Here is a 13,384-nt window from a genome sequence, read left to right as displayed (position 1 = left end):
AAAAATTAAGAAAAAAATTATATAGACACAAAGTACAAATAGTCATTTAAAATATTCCCAAGTCTTTTAAGGTGCTATATGCCCCTCACATGGCAGTGTAGACTCAGATTGTGTTCTGATCCATGCTAAAAGTTAAAAAATGTTGTATGAGTAAAGAAGAAACCCTTGAAAGGTTAAGCAGTTACAGTTGTTTTCCTACACTCATGTCCCTCATCCAGTTCAGCATCTACAAACTGAATTATTAAATTACTATAATACTGTTTGACCAAATTAAGGAACTACTGTGATTTACAGAGGGTTTTTTTTTCTCCCTTGTTTTTTACTATATATTTCTTTTATAGAGAATCAAATTGCAAGTTTCTTTAGCCCTAAGGAAGTTTTTTGAGCACTGAGTATGTTTTAGAAAGACCTAATCTCTGTTACAAATTTATTCTTAAAATGTTAAACATGTATAAATCATGTCTTACCCTTGCCTTAATCCTGAATTCCCCCATTGAAAATTCCCAATAATTTTTGTCTAGTGTCTGCTAAGACTATAAAGAACAGAGGTAGACAACCAAGGTAAATGACATTGCCTCTGGAGTCAGACTACCTGAGTTTAAACCATGGTTCCATTGTTAACTAGCCATGCATGTTAAATAAACTAACACATTGAAAGGCTTACTGCAGTGCTTGGTTCATAGTAGGTAAGTACATTATTTTAATTACTAGAAGTATCATCAGTAACAGTACATTGATTACCTCCCCTGGTAGTCCTTACCATTAATGAGCAGTCTGTTATTATTAACTTTATTAAAAGTAAAAAAAGTAGGGCCCTCCCAGGTGGTGCAGTGGCTTAAAAAGCGCATTGCAAGCAAGCCACAGCCGCTTCAGTACGAGTTTGATCCCTGGCCCTAGAGGTGACCCACATGGTGCAGCAGATCTCTCCTGTCTCACCTGCTGCTCTCCTTAGCAGTGTACTTCGTCATTCTGCCTGTTCTGTTCCCCATTCTGTCTCTGGTGAGTCTTTTCCCGACCCCTGTGCCTCTGGCCTGTACCGCAGTTCTGTATGCATAAAGAAATCTTTTTTTTAAAAAAAAGTAAATTAATACTTGTTCCCTTAAAATATGTTACCCTACTAAGGAAATAACCGCTAATGTGTGGTATAGTTAGAATCAATAACAAATTTTGAACTTTGTCAAAGGCCTTTTTAGCACTTAAGAATATCTTTTTTTCCCCTTTGTTCCATTATTGTACTGAATTACATTTATGAATTTCCTAGTACTGACCCTCCCTGTCACAGTCTAGAATAAATTCAGCTTGTTCTAATCGCAGTGAGCAATTGCTGAAACTTGGGTGTCTTTTTTTTTTTTTTTTTTAAGATTTATTTATTTGTGCATACAGAACTGGGGTACAGGCCAGAGGCTCAGGGGCGGCGAGAGGCTTCACCAGAGACAGAGTGGGGAGCAGAACAGGCAGATCAATGAAGTACACTGCTGAGGGGAGCAGCGGGCGGGTCAGGAGAGGTCTGCCGCGCCATGTGGTCACCTCCAGGACAGGCGGGAATCGAACTCATGAGGAAGCGGCTCCAGATTCTCAGTGCTGCGCTTTAACCCGCTGCGCCACCAGGGAGGGCCAGGGTGTCTTTTTTTTTTTTAATCAACTATTTATGCTTATTTCTTCATCTATACTTAGCACTTCATAGAAAAGCATGAATTTTCTAAGCTTTGAAGCTCACCAGTGTCCCTGTTTCATTTACTAGGTAAAGGACCAAGGAAATGCATTGATGGAACACCACTTTGAGGTCTTTGTAGAGAAAGTTAAAGGACTGGCCCCACTTCAGGCAACAGTCTGGGGAGAAGCAGATTGCTATGTCCAGTACTACTTTCCGGTTCAAGACTCACAATCCAATGTGCTCAAAGGACCTGAGTTCCTAGAAAATGGTAGGTTGGGTGAGTAGGCCTTGTCATTCTTGCTTGGGTCATTTTTTGGATACAGTGTTTTATTCCTGGGTCAATCTTTTATTCCTGAATATTTATAATTTTATCTGGAAAGTACAGGAGATAACTAAGTTTTTGTTTTTCTTTTCTTGTACTGTTTTGTTTTGATATGATTTCAAATTTATGGAAAAATCACAAAAATTATACAAAGAACAGCTGTATACCCTTTGGCTTAGATCCACAGATTATTTACATTTGGTCCCATTTTACTTTATTGCATGCCTGCTGTCATCATGTGGACACATTCAGCTGATTCTCATAATGATGTTCTGTGAAGATGCTGAGTGTGCCGAGTTAGGGAATATTGAACCATTGCTCCCAAGGAAAATATGTGTAACTAGACATATCTCACATAGATCATAATTTAAATCCAAAAGACAACTTAATAGTGGTAGATTTTTTTTTTTTTTAATTTTACAAAAGAGAAAATGAAGTTCAGAGTGTTAAGTGACTGAGCCACCTCCCTCCCCATGTCCAGTAAGGACACATCCAGCTGGCCTAGAGCCAGAGCTTCTTGCACTACCTCACACTGCTCCCTCTGACTTCATCTTCTGGTCATCTGTGAGTACTAAAATAAGAAAGTAGTGTTTCTTCTTGTTGGGGCTCAACTGGGAATGAGAGATGAACTCAGTTTTTACCCTCTTAGCATGCCCACAAATAACTGTAGAAATGCTGCTAGTATTGATTGAGGGGTTCAAGTAAAGGTTTTGTTTCCAGAATATAAAAAAAAAAACCTTTATAAATCATTATTAAAAAGACAACCCAATTAAATAATAGGATCCCAATAGACATTTCTCCAAAGAGAAATAGTCAGTCAGTAAACATATAAAAAGATACTCAACATTATTAGTCATTTAAGGAAGAAAAAACAAAACAACCACAGTATACCCCTTCACATCCAGTAAGAAGGCAGTATTTCTTAAAATAGCAAACATAAACCAGAACTTAACAAGTATTAGTAAGGGTTTTCCACCAACAAAGCTCTACATTGTCATGGGATCTTAGGGACCCATAGCTGCTAAGGAAATGAATGTTGGTAGGAGTAACATAGTTAGAAGAGAGGACCTGGCCCAGGTCTGTGACCACCTAGTTCTTACTCAAGGTGTCCTGTCCCACCTGGGGAGTAGGAGTAGTAATACCTGCTTTGTTTTCCACACAAGAGAGCTTTGTGAAATAAAATTGAATAATACTAGAATAAACATTTGCTTAACTACATTAAGAAACACTAAGCAACATGTTGATTATTCTTTATTGTTTTTCTTTCCAAAGGAATCACTCTGAAGCCCTTCAGATCTACAACCACACTTTGTATTCCAGATCCCATCTTTAATAGTGAGCACCATCATTCTCTCCTGTTGCCAACTGAAATTCCAGTGCAAAGACTCCTACTCAGTGCCTTCTCTGCACAGGGGCTTGTACCTGGTGGCGGAGTCCAGTTTGAAATCTGGTGCAGGTACTGTGTGGAGAACACAATCTTTTCCCTAGGAACAGACTGCACACAATTATAGAGCATCGTCCCTTAACCAGCCTAGATTGAATTTAAGGGAACTAAACCGCCCTTTTGACCCTGTTTTTGCATTTGAGCGTGATAGTAACTTCTGTCCAGATTTTAATATTAAAATCTTAATCTGTTAGGCTCTTGGGAGCAGTTCTGTCTTATAGTTTTAACTACTCATATGTGGAATTGAAGTTCTGATCAGTTTTACTTTGTCTCTTAAATGATTTAGTCACCTTTTTTCTGCTTCTTTTAGTTCAGGTTCTGATGCGAACCGTGAGAATTCATGCCTGAATTACTGTGATAGCTTCCTACCTGGATTCCCCACAGTCTAGAACTGTTATCTGTTTTTCCCACCACCAGCATCACTTCTCAGACTTTGGCAAATTCCTAGGGAAGAGAGTGAAATGAGATATTTGTTCAATCTCCCCCTTTGCTTCCTCATCCCTAAGAAATGACTAAGAAAGAAATTACTGAGTATATAAAAGTAAAAGGAGAAAAACAACATCAAGAACAGAACTAAATGTAGCTCTCTGCCTGCTTGTGACTACACAGGTGCCTCTGTTTTCCTTTTTTCTAATAACCTGTTCTTGTAAATGTAAAGAAAAAAAAAAGAACTAAGAAAGAGATCTAGCCATCTTCTAGAAACTTTTCCTAAAAACAGTCAAGTGAAGTGAGGTTTGCTTTATCACTTTGTGATCTAAGAATGGGATATTCTGACATGAGAAGAAAATAGAGTAATTTCTAATAGACATTCATTATCCCTCCAAATTTGAGGGGCTTAAACCTGAAGCCATAAGAGATTAGGACTTAGAACTGCTTTGCTATTGTGGGTTGATGCTCTCAGAAGTGACAGCTGCCAGAGCTCCAAACCATATGCAGATACTTAAAACATAAAATCTGTGGGAAGCTGGGCTTTGTGCTGAACATAGGATATAATTTATGGGTTCCTCCATGCAATGAGCAGTCAATCCAGCCAGACATGACTAGAACTGTATACTGCAAATATAGAACAGTCACAAAAATAACAAGATGCTGAAAGGGGATCCCTGGGACAGACTGAATCATTCATCCACCTAATTCATCAAACTGATAGCTTGTGCTTTTGTGGCTTACAGATACTATTATCCTGATGTGAGAGACCAGATGGTCGCCAAAGGAACCTTGCCATTATCAAGGATCTGTGCCATGGTCACCATGGAGCACCGTGAGGATACAGGAATACAGACCTTTAATCTCCCTTTAACTCCCAAGCTTGAGAACAGGAGAGAACTGAGGAACCAATCATCAGGTAATTGAAGACTGGTTTGTCTTTCCTTTTGAAGCCAGTTTACATAAATATCTCCTTTTTCTAAGTTAGCAGTTTTTTTTTTTTTAAAGGTTTACTCTATTTGTGCATACAAGAGCTGGGGTGCAGAGTGGGGTGAGAGGATTCACCAGAGACAGAGTGGGGAGTAGAACAGGTGATTGACTGAAATATACTACTGTGGGGAGCAGCGTGTGAGACAGAAGAGGTCTCCTGCACCATGTGGGTCAGCTCCCTGGCCAGGAATCAATCTCATGCTGCAGTGGCTGCCCATAGCTTCATAGTGCTGAGACATAACCCCTTGTACCATCAGGGAGGTCCTCTAAGTTAGTAATTTTTCACATTTTTTTTAACATTTAACTTTTTTTTTTTAAGATTTTATTTATTTGTACATACAGAACTGGGGTACAGGCCAGAGGCTCGGGGTGGCGAGAGGCTTCACCAGAGACAGATTGGGGAGCAGAACAGGCAGATCGATGAAGTACACTGCTGAGGGGAGCAGCAGGCGGGTCAGGAAAGGTCTGCCACGCCTTGTGGTCAACTCCCGGGCAGGCGGGAATTGAACTCATGCAGAAGTAGCTTTAGCTTCTCAGTGCTGTGCTTTAACCTGCTGTGCCACCAGGGAGGGCCAATACTTAACTTTTAAAGAATCTGGTGAAAATTATGAGCCACCTTCTCTTAGAAAATAAGCATAAAATATGTATTGCTAATTTCCATATAATTTTAGAAAATCCATACTTCTATGGTTATATAAACATTGGCTTGTCTCATTTCAACTTTGACTCTAGCAAGCCTTTAATAATGTCCTCAGGGTATAATGCTAAATATAATGAAGCTATACTCAGAGAATCTGTTCCCAGGCAATATAAACAAAGGTGGGGCTGACAGAATACAGGTATTATGAACTTGGAATTCACTGTAGAGGAGGAGGAGCATGGGAGGGTGAGTGAGGCATGTACACATATGGAAGAGTAAAAGTATAACCCCAGAGTTATATAGACATTTAAATGACTGGCAAATTACATTTAAAAATGCACTTCTGGGGCCCTCCCTGGTGGCGCAGCGGGTTAAAGCACAGCACTGAGAAGCTAAAGCCACTTTCGCATTTCGATTTCCGCGCCTGCCCGGGAGGTGACCACATGGCGTGGCAGACCTCTCCTGACCCGCCCGCTGCTCCCCTCAGCAGTGTACTTCATCGATCTGCCTGTTCTGCTCCCCACTCTGTCTCTGGTGAAGCCTCTCGCCACCCCTGAGCCTCTGGCCTGTACCCCAGTTCTGTATGCACAAATAAATAAATCTTTAAAAAAAAAAAAATGCACTTCTGGCCCTCCCTGGTGGCGCAGTGGGTTAAAGCACAGCACTGAGAAGCTAAAGCCACTTTCGCATTTCGATTTCCGCGCCTGCCCGGGAGGTGACCACATGGCGTGGCAGACCTCTCCTGACCCGCCCGCTGCTCCCCTCAGCAGTGTACTTCATCGATCTGCCTGTTCTGCTCCCCACTCTGTCTCTGGTGAAGCCTCTCGCCACCCCTGAGCCTCTGGCCTGTACCCAGTTCTGTATGCACAAATAAATCTTTTAAAAAAAAAAATGCACTTCTAAAAAGGAATCAGAAAATTTATTTTTTGCAGACTTAAATGCATTTTTTTGAGATCACAGTATTTATACTGTGTATGATAGAAAAGTATAGCATAACACCCTCTTAGATGTATGTTAACACACCAAATCCAAAGCCATTTAAGGGTTTAAAAAAGAAGAATGGCTAAAGTTCATCTCAATTCTCTAAAAATAACTGGGATTTTAGAAAATCTTTGGTTTAGTTCCACCTGTTAAGTTAGTTCTGATCTTAGGAAGCAATTCAGTTTTCTTAGATGTAAAGCGAGGACAGTGACTTCTGTTCCACCTTTATTAATGTAAAGTACAATAATGCAAAGTGATTCTGACCACGAACAGATTCCCTTACTGTTCATTAGGTTTGTAATGTTTATCCTTTTCCTTACTTCCTGATCAGGACTTAGGATTTGGTAAAACAGATTCTTCCAACCATCCTTTATCTTTTTTCCTCTTGTTTTCCTCCTTCAGGTTTACTGGATGTGGGCCTAAGGTACAGGCGCACTGCAAGGACAGCAGAGGGAGTACTTGCTGCCAGAACCGTCTCTCTCTCAGTTCAGATCATCAGAGCCTGTGGTCTGCAGGCTGCAGCAGAGTAAGTCCATGTTGGAAAAATAACTCACAGACATTTCCATTGTGGCCCACACACTCTGGGATACTCAGAGAGGCAACATTTTCTTGTTTCCAGCTCATTAGCCACAACTCTGCTTTTTTCTTTTTCTCTTAAGGAAACAGGTAAGAATATAAGTGAGTAAATCACTTGCAGGCTTTGTATTTTAATAATTAGCAACTTAGTTCCTTGCCCTTGTCCAAAAATTGCATCCTCTCCCCTCCATAGCCACTTACTCCCACAGTCATGCTATACCTCCAACCATGCCATGATCAGTCATTACAGCTCCTACATACTCACGTTCAGTCTCTGTAGACCACCTCCTGTTTTTGTAACTTTTCCCCTTCAGTCTGTCCTCAGTAAATCCAGTAATCCTATGAAAAGTTAAGTCAGAACTTGACACGTGTCTCCTTAAAACCCACCAATCACTTTCCATCTTATTCAAAGACTCCTTAAAATAGCTATAATGTGCCACATGATCTAACCCCATGTTATCATTATGACATTATCATCTCCTGCTAATCTCCCCTCTCTAGCCCCTGGCCTTTTTTTTTTTTTTCCTTTTTTTTAAAATATTTTTATTTATGCATGCATGCAGTACTAGGACAGAGGTGCAGGGGCGGTGAGAGGATTCACTGGAGACAGAGTGGGGAGCAGAACAGGCAGATCGACTGAAATATACTGCTAAGGGGAGAAGCAGGCAGGTCAGGAAAGGTCTGCCACCTCCCTGGTTGGGGATCAAACTAGTGCTGCAGTGACTGTGGCTAGCTTCATAGTGCTGTGCTTTAACCTGTTGTGTCACCAGGGAGGGCCCCCAGTCATTTGACTATTAACCATCATTGTAGATTAATTCATTTGAAATGAAATTGTAGTAAGCACCCACATATACATACTTTTCTACTATTTGTTGTATCTTTATGCTTTCTTAATTTAGCAAGGAGGAAACTGAAACTTAGAAGAGGCTGAATAATGTTTCCAAAGTCACACAGTTAAATAAATGGTGGCTCCGGATTCAAATCCAGATCTTTATAAATTGGTATTACTAACTTCTGTTCATGTATACCAAATACAGTAAGCATCTTAGAAGAAAGAATCCCTAATCCTACTTTGGGACTATCAGGGAATCCTACAAAAAGAGGTGGCCTCTTTGTCTAAATGTTTATACCTTGAGGGATTTGGGGTAAGGGAGTCTATCTCATACTATACCCACATACAAGATGACTACTCTTTTATGAGTTATTAGTTAAAGATGGGTAGAGTCTATGTTTACATTGTGAAATATCTGATAAAACAGCAGCCCCCAACACCTGGGAACTGACCCGACATTCATAGGTAGTTTGGTGGGTTTTTTTTTTGTTTTTTTTTGTTTTTTGTTTTTTTCATTTTATTAAAAAGTTTATTTTTACATCATTTTTCACATTTTTTTTAGTTTGGTGTTTTACTGTGGACTATAAACAGTTGCACAGGACACCAGCATTAGACAAGACTGCTATGACCATGATCAAATGAGACAAAAATAAGATTACTCCAGAATCTTATCTAAGCACAAACCAAAATAAGGTCATAATGAAAACCACAAAAATATCCAGCATATCCCCATTCTGGTGAGTCTTCCCTCCTTAATAAGATTCATTGAGAACAACAATCCAGGTAAAGTTCTGCTTCACTGAGCATTCCTAAAGTTAGTTAACCTGAGCTCAGTGCTATAAATCCTCACTGATTCCATCTCACTTAGATGACCCATAATTCTTCATGATGTGGGTTCTCCTTCATTGCAATGAACAATAAAAACTTATTCATTTACAGTTGATTCCTTGGAATGTCACTCTACAATGCAGATGACTGTTGTCTTCTCCGACACCCACACAACATGCACTGTTTTTTTCTAGATTATGACAAAAACACATTTGGCAATGCCAAAAGCATTGATAGGAAGGAGTAAAGATGTGTCTGTATAGTCAAGCTAATTTCTAATATTACATCTTCTCATCCCCACCTTTCTCTCTCTCTCACCCCCAGGACTTTGGCTGAGCAGGAACCGGCTCTACAGTTTAGTGCTACAGTTGGGGTCAATGCCTTTGTCACCATTCATCTCTCCTTCCTGCCCAAGGGAGAACAGCGCCGAACCCGCCCTGTGGCCCGTTCTTTCTGCCCTGAGTTCTCCCATCACGTTGAGTTCACATGTAACTTGGTAACTCAGCACTGCAGTGGGGAGACCTGTTTCCTCGCAGAGCTGTTGGAATTTGCAGAGGTTACTTTTGCTGTTTATCATGAGGATACTAAGTCAGGTGAGCACCAAATGACTAATCATAATCAGAATTAAATGGGGCTCTGTTTAGAATGGAAACAGATACTAGGAGATACACATTGAAGTGTTTAAGGATCATAATCTCTGAACTTCTAAAGGGTACAGCAAAAAGTAAATCTATTTTATGTGTGATGTATGTATATGTGAGAGAATGTAGAGAGGAATAAAGCAAATGTGACTGGATGTTAGCGGGTGAGTCTAGGTGACAGGTATCTAGGAGTTCATTATAATATTCTTGCAGCTTTTCTGTGTGCCTGGTTTTTTTCCCTCTTTTTCTCTGTGTGTAGAACTGAGGTGTAAGCCAGAGCTGTAGAGGGTGAGAGGATTTACCAGAGACAGAGTGGGAGCAGAACAGGCGGATTTGCTGAAATCCGATGCTAGGGGGGAACAGCAGGCAAGACAGGAGAGTTCTACTGTGCCATGTGGGTCAGCTCCCTGGCCAGGGATCAAATTCTGGCCACGTGGGTGATAACAGAGACTTAACCCCCAGCCACCAGGGAGGCCCACTGATTTTTTTTTAATAAAATGATTTAAATACATATACATTCATGACTAATGATGTAATTAAAAACTATTCAGAGGGCACTTGAACTTTGCAGAAAGATGCTCTCTAATGGCATCTTCTAAAACTGAGATTTATTGAGTATAAGTGAAGTGTTATGTGAATACTGTAAACACAAACCTTTTGTCAGTGGACCAAATAATTTTTCTGTTCTGCTTTATTTAACAGCAAGTGATATAACCAGTATCCAGTCATTGAAAGAGTATCTGCTTGGAGTTGTAAAAATTCCAACCAAAGAGCTTCTGATGAAGAGATCTGGTAAGGATCCTGGATTGTCATTTTTCTAATCCTACCCTTTCCTGTTCACTTCCCTGCAAGAGATCATCATTCATGGTGTCCATGCACGATATGCAAAATAAAACATGACCCCCCCATTATACATGCTTCTGAATTCTCTCAGATACCTTAAAAGTTTTCTCCAAAGCACTCTAAGTCCTCTTTTCATGCCATTTCAATGTTTTCTGTTAAAGCAAAGCAGCTCAAAACATTTTACTATCTTCTTATACCAGGAAAAATGATGATGATACCAGTGATTAGTAGGCAATACCTATTATATTATATAGCACTTTGTAAAATATTTCCTAATAACTGTTTAAATCTCATAGTACCCTACCTATGTGAGGATACGGGGTCTTATTATTTTCATTTGACAGATGAGAAAACGTAAACGCACAGAAACTGAGTGATTTGCAAAAACTACACAGCTAGTGAATACTGGAAATCAAATCCAAGTTCATCCATTCTTTTTCATTATACTCTCCTCTCTCAATGAAGAAAGAATAAGAATATGAGGTAAAGACCCAAAAGAAGGATAAAACCACCAAGACAGTCTGGAAATACTAGTCCCATACTACTTATTCCTAACTCGGTTACCTTGACAGTGACCGTTAGCTCTGAGCCCAGCTTTTTTAGCTAGTGGTTGGAAAAAGTTAACCCTGACAAGGCTGCAAGTAGGAATTCATGAAATAGGAGATACAAAATGATACAGTAGGCACTTAGTAAATGTTCATTTTCCTTCTCTTGCCTATCTTCTTCCCTAGGATTGTATATCTGGTTTCCAAAATTCTGTCATATAGCTCCCAAGTTTGTGAATTGTATGAACATTGGTTTTGTTTGTTTGTTTTAATTTTTTTTTAAGATTTATTTATTTGTGCATACAGAACTGGGGTACAGGCCAAAGGCTCAGGGGCAGCGAGAGGCTTCACCAGAGACAGAGTGGGGAGCAGAACAGGCAGATCTACAAAGTACACTGCTGAGGGGAGCAGCGGGCGGGTCAGGAGAGGTCTGCCACACCATGTGGTCACCTCCGGGGCAGGCGGGAATCGAACTCATGTGGAAGTGGCTTTAGCTTCTTAGTGCTGTGCTTTAACCCGCTGCGCCACCAGGGAGGGCCTGAATGTTGTTTTAATAAACATTTGCTGTGTAACTGCCAGAGAAAAATATGAAAAGGACTCAAGTCTTACTCTGCCACTTACTGTTGTGATCTAGAACAAGTTACTTCATTTCTCAAATCCAGAATTTTGGAAACCAGATATACCATCCTAGGGAGGAAGATAGGCAAGAAAAGGAAAATGAACATTTACTACTTCACAAGATTATTGCTGCATTCAATGACAATACACATGTGAGAAGTCTTGGGACAAGGCTGGATATATATGCCTTAGTTTCCTTCCTTCTAAATTTCACTAGAGAGTTTGTCAGGGATCAGAGACCACCTGGGATTTTCTATCTCTATAAATTGAATTTGACACCTTGGAAATAAACCCTTTAGAAAATTTGGAGTATGTCAAAATTAAGTTCAGTTTATGTATTATATTAAAGGACCTAAAATCTGAAAAATTCTAAATTCAGAAATCTGATCCAAGGATTTCAGATAAAATGTTATAATTTTATAAGTGGTGAACTATGCATTTTGGAACCAGATAGACTTAGATTCAAATCCCATCTCTACCACTGGGTAGCCATAATAATTTGCAGAGGCCTCTGAACTTTCATCTTCAAACCTAAAATAGGAGTTACTGTCCCATTTAAACCTCAGAACCTACAGGGTTAGTATAAGAACTAAATAAAACAATACATATAGAGCACGAGCAAAATTTCTGATGCATAGTGGGTACTCAGCAATTACTCAGTAGTTGTTACTACTGTTGCCTGGTGTTTGGCATGTGTTTAAAGTTTCCTTGGTGGGAGACATGCTATCTTTTGTATACCTTTTGTACTTATAACACCATAATTTTATTTCACATTGTTTAGAGCACTGTTTTTCAAAGCTCTCTCAAAACTATTATCTGATCTATATAACTTTGCCAGGTAGGCTAAATCAGCATTAATTTTCCCATCAGACATGCAAGGAAACCAAAACTGAGAGAAGTTAATGACCGCCCAGCTTGAACCATAAATTTGGGACCAAGCCATGGAGAGAATTCAGGTCTTCCAGCTATTGGCTTTTGTTCTTCTATCTAATTTCACTCCTTTCAGAGGTCAGATGAAACAAGCATCAGTGCCTGTGGCTGTTTTATATTTTTCTATGGACTAGGGTGATGGTAACTTTAGAGCAATAAGTGGGTAAGATTTTTGCTTTTCAGATAATCATTGAGATTCTTTCTTTTCTCCCTTAAGGGATCACAGGATGGTATCCTATCATTTTGCCAGAAGATGGGACCCTGCCTCATGGTTTGGAGCTCATGCAGAAGATTGTAGGTGGTCTTGAACTTTCTGTTTCTTTCACCCATCCTGGAGACAGGGAGCGGGTGCTGGAAGCCTCAGAGCTATTGGGCTGGAGCTTTGACAATAACCTGAAGGATCTTATGAAGATGGATGAAAAGGACCCAGCCACTGTCACCATCTCCACCCCAAGACTCTGGCTGCCCATCCATTGTGTGTTGCTTGCCGGCCAGAGGCATATTCATAAGAGCACATACTGCTATCTCCGCTACAAGCTGTATGATCGTGAAGGTTTTTGGACTCCTCTCAGGAAGCCTAAGGAACTTACAAACAAAAAGCAGGTCACGGTTACTTTCAAGGCATCCAAAAGAGCAGAAGTCACTAGAAGCCCATCACTACTTTGGTACTTCAGGGAGGAGAGGTTAGAGATCCAGGTGTGGCGGGCTTTTGGCAATGACAGTGTGGAAAGGCCACACCAGACGGACACCTGGATTGGCTCAGCCTATGTGGACCTGGCCAGACTTGGGGAGAGGTCAGCAAAGACGCTGACTGTCAGTGGTAAGTGAGGAATAGCAGTAGTTTGAGAACTTGCTCTTTGCCAAGTTCTATGTGAGACTTCCTCCCAGACATGATTTCATTTGCTTCTCCCAGAATCCTGTAAGATGGATAATCACAGGATTTCATTTTATAGTCATGAAAATTGAGGCTCAGAAGGTTATGTAACTACCCAGAGTCACAAGCTGTTAAGTGTTCTTTCTATCATTGCATAATTAATAATAATTTAGTAATGTTTCTTGTTTTGTCACTAAGATTAGACAAAGATGGAGGTATCTGAGAATGAAAGCTGCCCTG

At 40.2% G+C, this 13,384-nt stretch overlaps 1 protein-coding gene across 2 annotated transcripts in view; it reads left to right on the top strand.

The window, feature by feature from the left end:
• C2CD3 (C2 calcium-dependent domain containing 3) overlaps positions 1-13,384 on the top strand; it is a 100,790-nt gene that overhangs the window by 41,584 nt on the left and 45,822 nt on the right. For both annotated transcript variants that reach the window (XM_004683194.2, XM_004683195.2), the window contains exons 17-23: positions 1,742-1,922; positions 3,249-3,432; positions 4,593-4,765; positions 6,860-6,983; positions 9,018-9,286; positions 10,037-10,126; positions 12,488-13,090. In XM_004683194.2, coding sequence (XP_004683251.1) covers positions 1,742-1,922; positions 3,249-3,432; positions 4,593-4,765; positions 6,860-6,983; positions 9,018-9,286; positions 10,037-10,126; positions 12,488-13,090 — 1,624 coding nt within the window. The remainder of the gene's footprint in view (positions 1-1,741; positions 1,923-3,248; positions 3,433-4,592; positions 4,766-6,859; positions 6,984-9,017; positions 9,287-10,036; positions 10,127-12,487; positions 13,091-13,384) is intronic.

Source organism: Condylura cristata, unplaced genomic scaffold (assembly GCF_000260355.1).
Source record: "Condylura cristata isolate star-nosed mole 26May11 unplaced genomic scaffold, ConCri1.0 scaffold00015, whole genome shotgun sequence".
Lineage (NCBI taxonomy): Eukaryota > Metazoa > Chordata > Mammalia > Eulipotyphla > Talpidae > Condylura > Condylura cristata.
Note: the sequence above shows the minus strand (reverse complement) of the source record. Positions and strands in the feature narration are given on the sequence as shown.